This window comes from Ochlerotatus camptorhynchus, unplaced genomic scaffold (assembly GCF_037179485.1).
Source record: "Ochlerotatus camptorhynchus isolate MF236.1 unplaced genomic scaffold, CSIRO-AGI_Acam_v1.1 ptg000008l, whole genome shotgun sequence".
Classification (NCBI taxonomy): Eukaryota; Metazoa; Arthropoda; class Insecta; order Diptera; family Culicidae; genus Ochlerotatus; species Ochlerotatus camptorhynchus.
The window spans coordinates 2958734-2973989 of record NW_027040500.1 but is presented as its reverse complement, the minus strand read 5'-3'; the positions used below and the strand labels follow the sequence as shown (position 1 = coordinate 2973989).

General features: G+C 35.5%; 1 protein-coding gene across 1 annotated transcript; it reads right to left on the bottom strand.

The window, feature by feature from the left end:
- Positions 1 to 1086: 1086 nt before the first annotated feature.
- Positions 1087 to 14815, bottom strand: LOC135698111 (ATP-dependent RNA helicase glh-2-like). Its single transcript, XM_065217973.1, has 7 exons — positions 14604 to 14815; positions 14438 to 14536; positions 4541 to 4663; positions 4318 to 4440; positions 1812 to 1925; positions 1548 to 1751; positions 1087 to 1492 (listed from the first exon to the last, which is right to left on the bottom strand). The coding sequence occupies exons 1-7, from the start codon at positions 14765 to 14767 to the stop codon at positions 1153 to 1155; spliced, it is 1167 nt and encodes a 388-aa protein (XP_065074045.1). The 5' UTR covers positions 14768 to 14815; the 3' UTR covers positions 1087 to 1152.
- Between the last annotated feature and the right edge of the window lie 441 nt (positions 14816 to 15256).

Here is a 15256-nt window from a genome sequence, read left to right as displayed (position 1 = left end):
CGTCATGAGTTCTGAGTCATGTAAATTTCGACTAAGGTACACATTCACAGAGATTGCTGTCCCCCAAGAGAGGAAGATGATCAAGACAAGATAATATTAACCTCCCACCGCGAGGATTGACGGTGACGAAATTGAGGTGGTAGACGAGTTCGTAGCATTGATAGGGAATCGTGCTTACTTTGGACTCCGAAGGAAGCACCGGTGGAGTAAAGGTCAACGCACCACGAAGTTGACTATCTAACACTTATTAGACCGGTAGTCCTCTACGACCACGAGACATGGATTATGCTCGCGGAGGGTCAACTTGGTGTGTTTGAGTGGAAGGTGTTGTGAACCATCTACGGTGGAGTGCAAATGGAAGACGAAACGTAGAGAAGGTGAATGAACCGCGAATTGCACCAGCTGCTGGGAAAACCACCCGTCGTCCACACCGCAAAAATCGGGTTACTAAGGTGGGCTGGGCACGTTGTAAGAATGTTAGACGGTAGCCCAGTGAAAATGGTTCTCGTTAACGAACCGACTAGAACGAGACGAAGAAGCACGCAGCGGACAAGGTGGAAGGCGGCCTGCGGAGCTTTCGCAGACTGCGAAGCTGGCGACGTGCAGTCATGGAGTACTGTGTACAGCAGAGGACACCGCACCCTTAGCCTGATTGGTAAGGTAAGTAAGTTTATTAGCTGTTTCCCAGGAAAGATAACTAGCTTGATTTTTGGTTAAATTAGTAATTGCCAATATGTCAACGGTATTTCAATAAAACATTCTGTTTTAATCATGTCATTTCTACAAACCCAATCATTGGTTGAAATCATCGCTATCTAATTCGTTGAAATATTTATCTTTGAGTGGCAGATGACGTGATTGTGCCTGTCTCATAGCGGTCGTATGAAAACACGGGAAAGTTGAAAGTCTACTTGATATGTGTCTTCGCTTAGGCCCAAGGGCCACAAACTGATGAACTTATATATATATATATATATATACGTTGTAAGAATACGGCAGAATCGGACGCTTAGCAAAAAACAACAAGAATCATCAAATACTTTGGCGTTTAATTTTATTTTCTAGAGTATCGATTAAGAAATCTCATTTATATTTCTAATATCATACAGATGCCACAGCCTACAGCAATCCGTGTAACTACCACAGTTTCAATCAATTTACCGTAAAAGAATTCCCATTCGCAAACGTATGATTTCCATCTTCTCTCGCAGCGGTCGAAAATCCCGTCGAATATGACAACGTTATATCCTTATGATAGGGAACTCTGTATGTTTGACTTCCGGAAAGAGCTGCTGAACCGGATATACCTCCTGCTCCTACCGAGAATCCTTGCGATTGAGAAGCTGAATTAGATGCCCCAAAGGATCCCAATGGACCACCGCTTTGAAATGTATTAGACTGAGCATTGGCCGCACTACTACCGAAACCATTCGGCCCAAGCCCTTGTGTAAAACTGTTGGCATTCGCATTCGAACTGGATGAACCAAATCCTCTTTAGATGGAAACAAAGTTAGTATGTGTACAATCTATAGTGAAGAACGGCTTACCCAATTTGCTGGCTTATGGAATTTGCATTAGCATTGGATGCTGATACTCCAAACCCTCCTGTATTTATGTTGGCCGTTTGCGCATTAGCAGCAGCTGCGGATCCTCCGATATATCCGTTGTTGCTTCCAAGCCCTACGCCCGAGCCGGATCCAAACCCATGACTTGCAGAGTTGGCACTGGAGCTTGAACCCGTGAAACTGAAGCTGGTAATCATTGAATGAGTTATGATAAATAGACAAATACATTACAATTGCATTACTCACCCTGGGTATCTTGAGTTAAAGCTTGCTGACTGAGCATTAGCTGCTGAAGCGGTGCCCACTCCATTAGCAGAGTTCATGGAATTAGCACTGGCGCCGGAAGCCGATACACTGGCGCTGAAATGAAGTCAATTTATTATTATTTTCATTATTATAACAGTTTACATGACACAATAAGGGAAAGTAAGCTTTTAAAACTAGGATCTTAAAATTTCTAAAAATGGTCACCTTTCCTTACTGATTGAGTAAAATAATCAATTCTATCTTTATCTATTGAGACAGCACGGCAATGCAAGATCTGTAATAAAATGATGTTAGACGAATATTGGATTCCTTTTCCTTTCAATATATCTTTATATATCATTATATTAACATTAAATCTTGTTTTCGACACCGCCTTCAATGAGAGGTTGCACAAACCTAATCCTAATACCCAGTAGTAACCCGAGCAAAGTCGATTAACAAAAAGACAGCAAATCGATATTAAAATTTGCTGATCCTATCATAATATCAAAAATCAATTTTATTTCCAATGTCACGAAATAATTCTGAGCTTTCATTATGCTAACATGCTTTCATTATTTGCTAATTAAGCTTTCATTATGCAGTCAAGAGTTTTTTTTTTAAATTAAATCAGCTTAATTTCAAGTACTGCTGTTAATGTCTTTTTGCAAATTTAATTTAATGTCATCTGTGGTTCAACTAACGATTATTGTTTTATTTATTTTTTTAACAAATTTAAGGTAATTCATGACTAATCCCGGTTAGATTTAAACTCAAGTCTTTCCGATTTTTTTGGGGTGTAGACATTTGAGTTTCGAATCCATTCCCCTCACTTGTCGTTTTGCTCGATCTCTAATACACAACAATTATCGACGATATGTGCTTGTACCGCAAAAAGTTAGATCATAGCAGCAAACTTTGATCAATTTGATCTTCAGCTTTGCTCGGGAATACAGTAAGTAAATTTCATTTTAACCAAAGTTCCACTAACTGGAGTTGGAATCGAGCCCTAACACACCGCTAGCCGCACCACCACACAGCCCACAAGTTGTAAGACGGACAGTTGATTGTTATTGAATAATTGATTTCTGTCACACTCACTTTTAATTTACGATATTTAATGTATTCCAGAATATTCTACTTGTCATGGGAGCTGTCAAATGTAAAAACATAAACAAAAATGAAAAATTTATTCGTCTAGCGACAAAGTGATGTAAATTTCGGTGTGAACTCTCGTATTTGCCGTGAAGTGACACGATGTCCGTCTTACCCCAATTTTCCCTAACAATTTTCGCAACACCTATCATCTTGATTTTTCCAACTTTGCATTCTACATATGTTATATTCTGCATAATATATGAGACATTCTTCGTGACGTTACAACGGGTTAAAACAATGTTTTAGATGAACCGTAACTGTAACTGAAAAAAAAAATAAAAGTAACCCCTAAATATTATTGCAGATTTTAAGTTTGTTAAATTTCCTATAATAATTGATCAAGAGTATCTGATAGATCAAAACATGTTTGAATAGCTGTTAAGGAGTAGTAGTTTAGTAATGCAAAACGTTGTAACGTCACGCAACATAACCGCTCAACAAATCATTTTGAACTACTCAAATCAGAAACTCATGATCAATTCTTACACGAAACTTATAGTACTTCCCACATATGCAATAATGTTTAGGGGTTCTCTTCATTATTTTCAGTTACAATAAAAAAAAATCTATCAACCCCGGCTAAAACGTGGATACATTCTGGTAGAATGTATCATATGTTTAGCTCGATTTACTGATCGAGTTCAAAATTTTAATATATTACCTTAAAAATTAAATCTATTAAAAAATAACTGATTCAAATTTACTTCAAATATTATGCTCTTTTACGAATTAATATCTCTTCTAAGTTTTTATGTGTTTTTAAAACGGATAGATCTGAGGATTTAGTAGTTAGTGTCATTTTGTGTTCTCCCAAGTTGTTAGCTGCCCATCGGTGTACCCCCATGTTTGTCTTTTTCATCAGAGTGTCGCTTAGTTCGAGATCAAGAGCACATTGCTCTTCAAACCTTGTGTTCACAATCCCTACCCTGCCATCCATTTGTTACAATTTGTTGCCCCTAACCTCGAGATAGCCGTGAGTAATCGGTTCCCGCTTTACTAATGTTAGTTTTAATTAATTTTGTAATCTAAACAATGAATATCGGCTCCGCAAAGCTACAGCAAATTAGCCTGGAAAAATAAACGCATTATAAAAAAAAATCTCTTCCAAGTCATAAAAATAATGTGAGAACGATATTCCTAATCTAGAGTTGAAATAGCAATTTCTATTTCCGATTCAAGGCAGGCAAATATATCGTTGAATAAACTAATATCGAAAATAGGCAACCCACTGAAACTAGAAGCTAAAAGCGTAAAACCCCACACATGACAGGAATACCATATTCTACTTTTTACGCACAATTAGACCGTACATGTTGCGCGGCTTTTTTTTTCGAATAGATTTAATTACCCTGGGAATCCACCATTGAAACTTTGCGAATTAGCAGCAGCTCCAGACGCGCCTCCATGAAACCCATTATGACTGCCAGTCGTCAATGAATTAGCATTAGCGCCCGCAGCAGACCCTCCAAAGCTGTAATGCGAATGTGAAAGCGGGACATTAAACGTATATATTTGTAGGTATAAGATATATGAGGATACCGGCTATTCTTTAACTTTTTGTTAATTCTTACCCCGATTGGTGGCCCGTCACGGTGACAGATTGAGCGTTAGCCGCCGCTCCGCTTGCGCCCGTCTGACCATGCTGACCATGCTGAACTGTCTGGGCTCCAGCTCCGGCTGCAGACACCGAAAAGCTGTGAAAAGGAATTAAGGCAAACCTGTATTAACTGGGTATCATTAATGTATTCCAGACTTCTGGGAAGATATTAAAAGCAAAGACAATTGATGGCTTAATGCAATAGGGTTACTATCTCCAGATCTGGCCCTAAGATTGTCATTTGGGATTTATCCAGAGTTAGGATGTTCAAAAACCACGTATACCGTAATGTAGCGAAATCCAGACTCTTAGTTCACAACTCTGGAAACTTTGTCTAGTTAATTATTAAAACCTACCATGCTCAAAATAACACGTACTTTTTATGATGGTAGAGGGAAATAGTGCAAAATGCGCTAGCAGGGCAATATGACAAATAGCAATTTTTTATAGACTTTTCAAACAAAATTTAATCGCTTTTCATCCAAAGCAGCTAGATGGGCTGTTGATCTATCATTTTGTGAAAATTTTTATACGCATTGCTGCTTTAAAAGTACTTGAAAATAGGTCCATGTTTTTGTTCATATGATCTAAAAAAATCAAAAACTTCGGAGTGGCTATTTTTTCCGGAAAATGTTGGATGAAGTTTTGGTCGGAACTTTGAAAATTGATAACTCTTGAAACAAGCATCGCAAAAAGAACGCCGTATAAGAAAATGATAAGGAAATTATCGAAGCAATCAAAAAAATATAAACAGTAAACTTTTTCCATGAAATTTTTTACGGTTGAGGACAATCGCAAGAAAAAACAGGAAAAGCCTTTGCAAGGGAAATAGAAAAAAAAATCTAGTAATTTTCTCTGGTGGATACCGGCCTTTAGTGTGATTAAGAAACCGACGGCCTGGACAGTAACGGTTCAATTCTCTGATTTTTCCAAAAATCACATACTTTGAAAATCTATAAATCAAGAACAGTGCCTAGTTTATGATCCGGAGGGTCCACCAGCTACCCATAGGGGCCCCATATTATTTGCTATCAAAGTTCTAATTTCAAATGCGCGATCGTATTTTTTCTCTGACCATCTTGACATAAAAAATAATAATTTGTTTTTAAAAAAATCAGAAGAAAATCAAATGAATGTATGGAATCTACATTATGGACTACATTTGATCACCGGGTAAAATTGGTTGGTTGGTGATAGATATCAAGAGAAATCTTGATAGCTTTTCATTATGAGCCTCCAATGGTAGATTTGATGAGTTTCTCTTTACAAGAAAGTAGATTTTTCTGCATAATTTTCAATTTTATTTAATTGACGTTCAATAGCATTCAATATCAGGTTTCAATCAACCGAATCATACTGTTGAAACGATTGTTGTCCTTAATTTGAAAGTAGCATTTTTCATTGAACAAAGTTTCAATCAATCTCTTTATTTTTTTTAATATGGTAAAATGTTTCCAATTTATGAAAATAATGATTTTCTGTGAAATAACCCCTGATAAAGAAAAAAATATTTAACCTTAATATTGATTTCTTACCAAATGGTCCAACCAGGGCTGGAGACTGAGTAAATATTTTATGTGTTTTTAAATTTATCATATTATTTCTGCTAAAACAATTTTTTTCATTTTACGTTCAATCATAAAGTTAAGCTCTGAACTCCTGATTTTAATTTTATGCATTGTTCTGCTAATATTTATATCTGAACTTTTTGGTCACCATTTATTGAGTTGAGACAAAAGATCTTTCAGCAAATTAGCTTTGATTAATTTCAAATGAAGGTCATTGATGACATCGATAACTGATGAATGGCTTAGTTTTTTTTTTTTTTGTTGAGCATCTAAAATAATTTTCTTAAGAAGATTGATTTTGGAGCACTGACGCCTACATTGACGCTAAATGTAGGCATCAATGCCTTATGGATGTTTATAATTCTTTTTACTGTTTGGTACTGTTTTTATGTAGCATTGAAACAACGAGAATAAACGAAATTCTAAATTTAATACCGTAATTCGGAGGTAAATTGATCCCATCCCAAGTAACATTTCTGGTTTTATAAGGGTTCTGTAGAGAATGATTTAGACTTGTAGAATGCTTTAAAAGCTCGATAAAACTAGCAATGTTGCTTGGGATAAAACGTAAATATGAAAATGAATGCATACATTAGAGAAAATTGACAAACTCATGATATTAAAATCAATAGGCCATGATAATGCTATAGTTCTGTTTAGTTTTTGGAATCTTTGCAATCTCAAATTGGAAAATATAGTTATTGGGGGAACTTAAATGGCTTTGGAGTAACTTCTAGGAGATATTTTTATCAAATGTGGGTTCCATAAATCGTTGTACGAAATATATTTTAAGTAGATATTAAGGAAAATATAACACTTTTTTATTATCACTGGTAAATTCACAGAAAATCATTATTTTCAAACATTGGAAACATTTTAACATATTTAAAAAGAAATATTGATTGACACTTAGTTCAATGAAAAATAACACTTTCAAATCAAGGACAACAATCGTTCCAACCGTATGATTCATATGTCAGGGCATATGGTAGTGGGTATGTGATGTAATAGTAGTGACTTCAAAACCAAAATAATGAAAATTGTGACCAAATAGTGACTTTCAAACAATAATAAAGTGACCAATAGTGACATTTATTGATCGGAATTGGTCCCAATCTTCCGTTGATTACGATTGCCTTTTCGAGAAATTTTATAAACTCAAAACCCATAATGTGCATTTTTCATGTTCTAAAAAATAAGGTTTGAGGATCTCATAAATTTGTTCTTGAAAAATAAGTATGAATTGAATAAGCAAAAGCACGGTTCAATTCTAACTTCCATTTCCTCACTCTGCACTCTTTTGTCTAACTCGATTTTTTTAAACAAACAATTTACTAAGTTGATATTAGATGCAATTGGTGAGTAAATGGCAAAATTGAGGCACAGAGAAAAATGTTTATATTCAAGGATTTAGACAAATTTTGACAATTTTATGACAGTTAATTTTAAAACATCTAGGGCATAGATGAAGCGAAACGTTTAACAACGTGATTAACTGCAGCCTATAATTAAATGTAGATCTAAGATAGCCATGAGTATTCTAATAAAAACATCGTGCTCTTCTTTGGAGCGCGCAGTCTAAGAAAAAATCTCATTATTATGGAACGAGGAAAATTATCCCAGATGGGAAGATTACGGATCTAAAACAAAATTTGAATGCGTCTAGGACTTAAAATAATCTTTTGGACCATATTTTTAATTTCTGGGACTTAAACATTAAAGATCTCCTAGACATACTTATTAAGAAAATTGTGCAGCCTGAAATAATTTTCTTTATTTTAAACATATAGAATGTAAGTTCACAATTCTTGAACATTTTAAATGCTCTTGCTTGAAACATAGAAAACATTTTATGATCATGGACATAATGTTTTTTTTCCTTAAACAAGGACCCGGAAATTTGTTTCTTTAGTACCAGATAAAAATAAAACAATACAGTTTAATGGAATTGGTACTCTCTATTTTTAATAGCACAGCAAACAAGGAGTAGCAATTTCAAATTTGTATCTTTTGTGGAAGCTAACATTTGCGAGGGGGGCGACACATCTAAATCTCAAGTTAAGATGCTCAACAAATCTCACACTAGCGAATCAGTCTTCGAAAAATCTTCTTTCATTTGTCGCATCTACTTGCATCGAGCATCATCTTTTTGCTGGAAATCTTCAGAATCATCATCAGTCTTCTTTCTATCAACTCAGCGTGCGCGCAGCTAGCCACAGCAAAACACAATCTTTTCTGCTTCGTAGATAGAGTCGTCCCCCTCGAACATTTGTGCCTTTGAAGTTTTACACTAAGGCTTCCTTACACCTTAAAAAGGAACTCAAGATTCTGTGACACGATTTTTTTCTTGGTGTTTGGACAAATACTAAAGCTATCAGGTGTCAATGCTTTTTCAAATATTTGGCCTTTGAACAAATTTCGAGAACTTGAAAATTTTCCTAGACCATTTTTTGAGATTTTAGGCTAGGAAAAAATCAAGATATCAAAGTAAAATAGCCAGAATATTGAGTCTAGAACTTTTTTCGAAACCTTTGACAATTTGTGACAGGTCTATGATGATTTCGAGATAAAAAAAATCAAATATTAGTGATTCCGTCAACATTAATTGAACAGTTAACGTTTCCGTCTGTCCGCAAATCTTCTTGTCAGTCATAATGTACACACTGATTTTTAATTAATCTTTCTAACACAAATTTGTTACTAAATCAAGCTGTGATTTGAGGTGAGTTTTCAAAGTCAAATTATTTACTCTCATTGTTAAAAAAAGACTTAGTGACTAAATATTAAGGAATAGTGACTTAAATGACTTTTTAGTGACTGACTTGAAATTAGTGACCAAGTCAATAAAAAGATATGTTTTAAAACTGATATGGATAGCGGCGCCGGTGGTGTAGTGGTAAGCGTTATTGCCTCTCATCCCCGCAGGCCTGGGTTCAATCCCAGTCGGCGCCGCCGGGATGTTCTGAGGCATAACCACCTCTGATCACGCCTTCCTTCGGATGGGAAGTAAAGCCGTTGGTCCCCGGTTCATGAGTTGATGGGTCGATAGGTAGGGTCCAGGTGTGGGAGCTGCCTCCCTGGCGTCGGTAGCATTGGTGCTCAACACGGAAAACAAGATCGACGGAAAACAAATCAAGGAAAAAAAACTGATATGGAATGCTATTGAACGTCGATTAAATAAAATTGAAAATTATGCAGAAAAATCTACTTTCCTGTAAAGAGAAACTCGTCCAAGCTAACATTGGAGTCTCATAATCAAAAGCTATCAAGATTTCTCTTGATATCTATCACCAACCAACCAATTTTACCCGGTGATAAATATAGGCAAAATGTAGATTCCATATTATTATTTGATTTTCTGATTTTTTTAGTCCAACATCGAGTTTTACATTTAAAAAAAACATTGATTAAAATCGATTTTCATTATTTTAATGGTCTTGGGACACAAGGCACTATTACATGTTACATATTTCTTGAAAATTTGGTCTTACAAAACAAATCAAAACTTTTCAAAAATATTCATTTTTTAATAATTGGCAGGCTTATATAATAATATGTTGAGTATAAAGTTGTCAATGTTTCTCAATGTAAACCCATAAATTAAGTCCATATTCAATTTTTTTTCTTAATACTACACACTTAGAAATAACTACTATTACACGAGACGTAATCCATATTGTACGTAAATCATGGAACGTTAACAAATATTTCGTGTAAAATTACGTGTTCTCAAACCGAAACATAAGCAAATCGACGAAGAAAACGTTTGATTGAATTGATTTTCTTGTTTCTTTCAACTGATTCTTATGACAAAAGGGCCGCTTACATGTGTCGGTCTCAGGGACACATCCTTTTGATTAAAAAAATCGGTTCTGTTGTTCAAAAGTTATGATTGAAAAATAATAAAATTAGGAAAAATACTAAATTTTCAGACTACCCTTTTACGAAATAACAAAATACGGGTTCAATATTTTTCTATAAGGAACAAAATAACCAATTGTTATTAAATTCTAAGATCCACTCTAACTTTTTCTATGGAATTACTTTATTTAGACTTATGTGAATGACCAGGTATTAGTGCAGAACAGTGGGTAATTTCTAAGTATAAGTGAAGTACGGTCTTCTATTTGTTTTCCTTGATGTGTTTGTCTTCCTTCTTGTTTTCCGTACTGAGTGCCAATCTACCGACGCCAGGGAGGCAGCTCCCACACCTGGACCCTACGTTTCGACCCATCAACCATTGGACCGGGACCAACGGCTTACTTCCGTTCCAAACGACAGCATGATCAGAAATTTTATGCCTCAGAAAATCCCGACGGTACCGACTGGCCCTTTGGAATGAGAAGCAGTCACGACCGGCGCCGCTACACGGTACAAAGTCACAGAAGTCTATTTCTCCGGTTTTTATCGTAAGTGATATAATGCAGGGCTGGTAGCGACCACTGCTGCCAGAAATAGTGATTTTAGTGACCATGTTGAATAAATAAGTGACCAAATAGTGACTTACAGTTGTAAAAATAGTGACTAAAAAGTGACCTAAGAGAAGGCGCATCAAATAAATGTTCACCACTGTTCTTCTGTGAAGTTTCCGAAGTTTTTCTAAATTTATAGAACTTTTGTGCTCCTGAAATTTTCATGAAATTAGAACGAAATAATTAATATAGTTCTATGATTTTCACTTAAGTTCTCAAGATTTTTCTGAAGTTCATAAAACTTCCCTTAAATTATCGACACTAATTTAAAACTTCTTCAATAGTCTAGACTTCCTGGTGCCTAAATGATTACTGAATTTCTTTAAAGTTCTCTAGACTGTCCTGAATTTATCAGTATATTTTAAGAACCCGCAACTTTACTGAAATCAATTAATTTGCCTTAGAGTTTCAAAAATGTTCCTTAAGTATTATAACCATTATTAAAACTCGCTTTTCCCTGAACTTATCTATGCTTACCTGAAGTTCTCTAAATTTGTTTAATAATCCAGCAAATTTTTTGATATATATTCATAATTCCCTGACGCTTCTGACATTTTAGGAACAATCATAGAATTCTTGGAATACCCTATAATTCCACGGAACTCCTTGTTAGTCGCTGCAAATTTGCTTAAGTTAATAGGATTATTTTGAAGCTATCTGATCGTCCTCGAAGTACTCGGAACTTCACTGAATATCATTAAACTATTAAAAATATCTATATTTAGTTCTCTGGAATTTCTTGAAGATAACGCTGCTTACTAAAAGTTCTTTGTAGATGTTCTCTAATCAACTAAGCTAAATTTTCGCATTTTTTTAAGTTCTTGAAATCTCCATGATATAACACCCTTAAAATATTCTCATGTTTTCGGGATGTTCATAAAATTTCCAGGAATTCTCTCGGAGCTTTGCTGAAGTTTTTGGAAATTCACTGAGTTTCTCGAAACTTCTTTAAGGGGGTATTCCCGATCTTTTTTTTCAAAAAATCAAATTTTTTTTTCACGTTTTTTTTTGTACTTTAGACTATATACTTTCATCCCCCCAAGCCGTTTTCCGATCAGCGAATTCGGTGTCCAGGCATAGCTGACTAATGGTAAGAACCCCCAAATGGTTTTAACTAAAGTCAAAACTTCAAACGCGTTTTTCTCGAAACCACTTTTTTTTTATCGGGCGAAGATTTTTCTCAGAAACTATAAGAGATATTGACTTGAATCTTTGCGCATTTTGTTCCTTATTAAATTCTTTGGAGCTTCTCCCACTTTCAGCCAAAAATATTAACATTTAACATTGTTTGAAGCACCTTAAAGCTGCAAAAAAGCGGGCTAAAAATCGCCTGTTTTTTCATATGGCCGCCATTTTGTTAATTTGCAAGATTTTTTGCTGCCAACGGGAGAAGCTCCAGAGAATCTTATGCAGATTATTAATTTCATCACGAAACTGTTTCAGATGAAGCCGTTCCAGAGAAAAGTCTTCGCCCGTCCAGGCGTTTGCGGCGAACAGGGGTCTGTTTGCCGCCATTTTGTGACGTCAATAATGTCTTTTTTTATGTCGAAAAAAATTTATTTGTAAACTTTAATGTTCAATAAACAAGAATCCTAAAGAGTTAGGCGCATTACTATTCATTTTCCTTGAAAAAAAATTAATTGAAAAACAGTCCGAAAAAAGGCAAAAGATTGGGAATACCCCCTTAAGGTTTCTAATATTTCCTTGAAATTATTTGGACTGTCCTTTGATTCTCTGACCTGTCTTGATGTTCTCGAAGTTTTCATAAAGCTCTTAGTTCTATTGAAGACCTCGGTTCTGCTAGGAAATAGAATTCTCGTAAACACCTTTAAATTTCCTTGAAATTCTTTGGACTTTTGTAAAGTTTCTGAAATATTTCTGAAGTTTTCATAAATTCTCTGAATGTCTCTTACTTCTCTGAAATTCGCGGAACATCTTAAGGGCTCACGATTTGTTTTTCAGTACATCATTTATCTAAATTTACGATTATAGATTTTTAATCTATCTAGCTTTTATGAGGTGCTTAGAACTTCTTAAAAAAAATTAAAATACCCCTCAAGTTTTCTAAATTTCTTAAGTTCGCTTGACAACTGACGAACTTAATAAAAGTTCCTGAAAAGTCTCGGATGCTAAAAGAACCGCTTTGAGGTTCTGACAGCTTCCAGTAAGTTTCCCATATTTTCAGCGTGTTAACTTCCTTTATGTTCCTGCAGTTTGTTTACAGAGCTTTACTGAAATTTTCAGCATTTCCTTTCATTCCTCAGAACTTCTCCAAACTTCCTACATAAAGTTAAAGTTTAATCTTTCATAAAGTTAATTACGAACTTGAAATAAATCATTTATTTGTTTACTTAATTCTGGCACTTTGAATATTTTCATTATCTTCAACTTGTACATGGAATACGAAACTTCAAGACATTGAAAATGTTTAGACCTTGGACTTACTTACTTGGAAAACTCAGTTAATTTTATCCAGAAAAACTAGTAGACATCCTGTATATAGAGAAAGACGATTAAACGTCACAACGCAAAGAATAATCAATCTTAAAATAAATTCACGCTAAAAAGTTGAAAATAGTGACTTATTACAAGAAAAAGTGACTTTAGTGACTTGGCCTTAAAACTTTTTAGTGACTGACTTAAAAAAAGTGACCAAGTCACTAAAAAGTGACTCGCTACCAGCCCTGTATAATGTACAAAACATATATGCTACACCGTGACAATAAGGACCACGAGGTAAGTGAGAACGGCCATTTAGAAATCTGAAGACTTACGTGGGTGAGATGGAACTGGAAACTCCATAAAACCAATGACTTCATCAGCAGTATTACGCCATTAGCTCTATGCAGTTCCGATTTTTCGAACACTTAACCATTCAGATTTAAAAATGGCCGATCCACTTAACCCGCGGTCCCTCTTGCTCCGGTGTACCTTAGAGCAATTAATATGTTCGCACTTAGAAATAACTAATTTTACACGTGACGGAATCCATATTTGACATAAAGGATCATCCGTAAACAAATATTTCATGTAAAATTAAGTGCTCCGAAACTGAAAATTACGTTACTCGACGAAAGGTGCGTTTGATTGAGTTGAATTTCGTGTCTAATATGACTCTATTTTATGTCAAAATTGACGCTCGTATATGTCAGTCTCAGAGCACCTAAATTTACATGATTTTTTCGAAGTGTGTTTGATTCACTCATGACCATGTGAATATAAAGCCGACGATTTTTATCAAAATAATGTATCTCGCATTCTAGTTACCAAGTTATTTTTTATTTTACATAATCTTCCAGATATTTTTATTTTTATTTTTCAGGGAAAAAATATGAATGGAGAATTTAATCAGCTTGCTGAAAACGGCTTATCTGCGATTCTACAGATATTGGCAGTAGAGGCATGATCAATTGAACCCCAAAACAATAAGTACCCTTAATTCCAACAAATCAAACACATCAAAACTCATTTAAAATTGCCAAAGGATTTACAAAAAAAATTCCCGAAGAATGTATCACTATCCAATTATCTATCATATGTTATTACGTCTTTGGCGTTCCTAGCAGGAGCTTTACGTCTCTCCTCAACTAAATGTTCTTCGAGCACCTCCACAGTTTTTAATAGAGAGCTTTCTGCGCTTGTACCCTTTTTGCTTTCCCTTATTGTGTGACAAGTACAATGATACTCAAAAAATTCTCAACCGAACCGGGTAGCGAACCCTTCACCAGCATTGTCTTGCTGTATCAACTGATCTAAAAAAGGCCCTAATAATCCTATACCGTGTGGTTCAATTATTTTACTCAATGGACGACGCTGCGCAGAATGGCTTACCCATCATTTCCACCTGGAAAATAAATTGGACCATTATTTTCAGGACGCTTGGTCGTAGTCGTTGTGGTGCTTGGAGGCCTACGACGTGAAGGTCTCGCACTGGAAGCAGAATAATAATCCGTAACGCATTTGTATACACGCTGAGTAGTATCACTACAAAACCAACCCGAAAAAGATTCCACTAATCTCCCGGCCGATATTTACTGCACCACGAAGGATAGTTTCATCCAAATCGTCATCCGGATCAGTAAATCTCACTGGAACACCTTGCACACCGGCAAAATACAGGGCACTTAAATATATCACCGGGCACAATATCACACTCTTCATCGTTCACTGGCAAGAAGCAAACTTCCACTTCGAATTCGGTTATTGAATAATACGATTTTATAAGTCTTAACGTTCTAAGCTCCAGTTCCGTTCTGTTTGATAGATCGAAATTTACTAACGGAACAGTTGACAAAACGCGTGGGTATCTTTTGCTAATTCCTTCCCCCTTATTTTTTAAGCTTGTGCTATACTTGATATCATTTTCAAATAAGTACACGTACGCATAACAATCGATCAATATCCTACATCATCGTTGTAGGTTTGCACGTACGATCATATGTACGTTGTTTGAAGGTTTGCCAATCACGATCGATGCTGTCCTTAACCGGCGACAACTACCGGCCGGGCAGTAGCTGTGTAATTCTTGACTGTATGTAATTATAATGGCGTCTAATAGCATAATGGGGAAATCCTGTGATTTTTAGAACTAACTTAGAATGTGTTGTTCAATGTTAGACTAAATTGCGAATTGCATTACACTTGTATTAT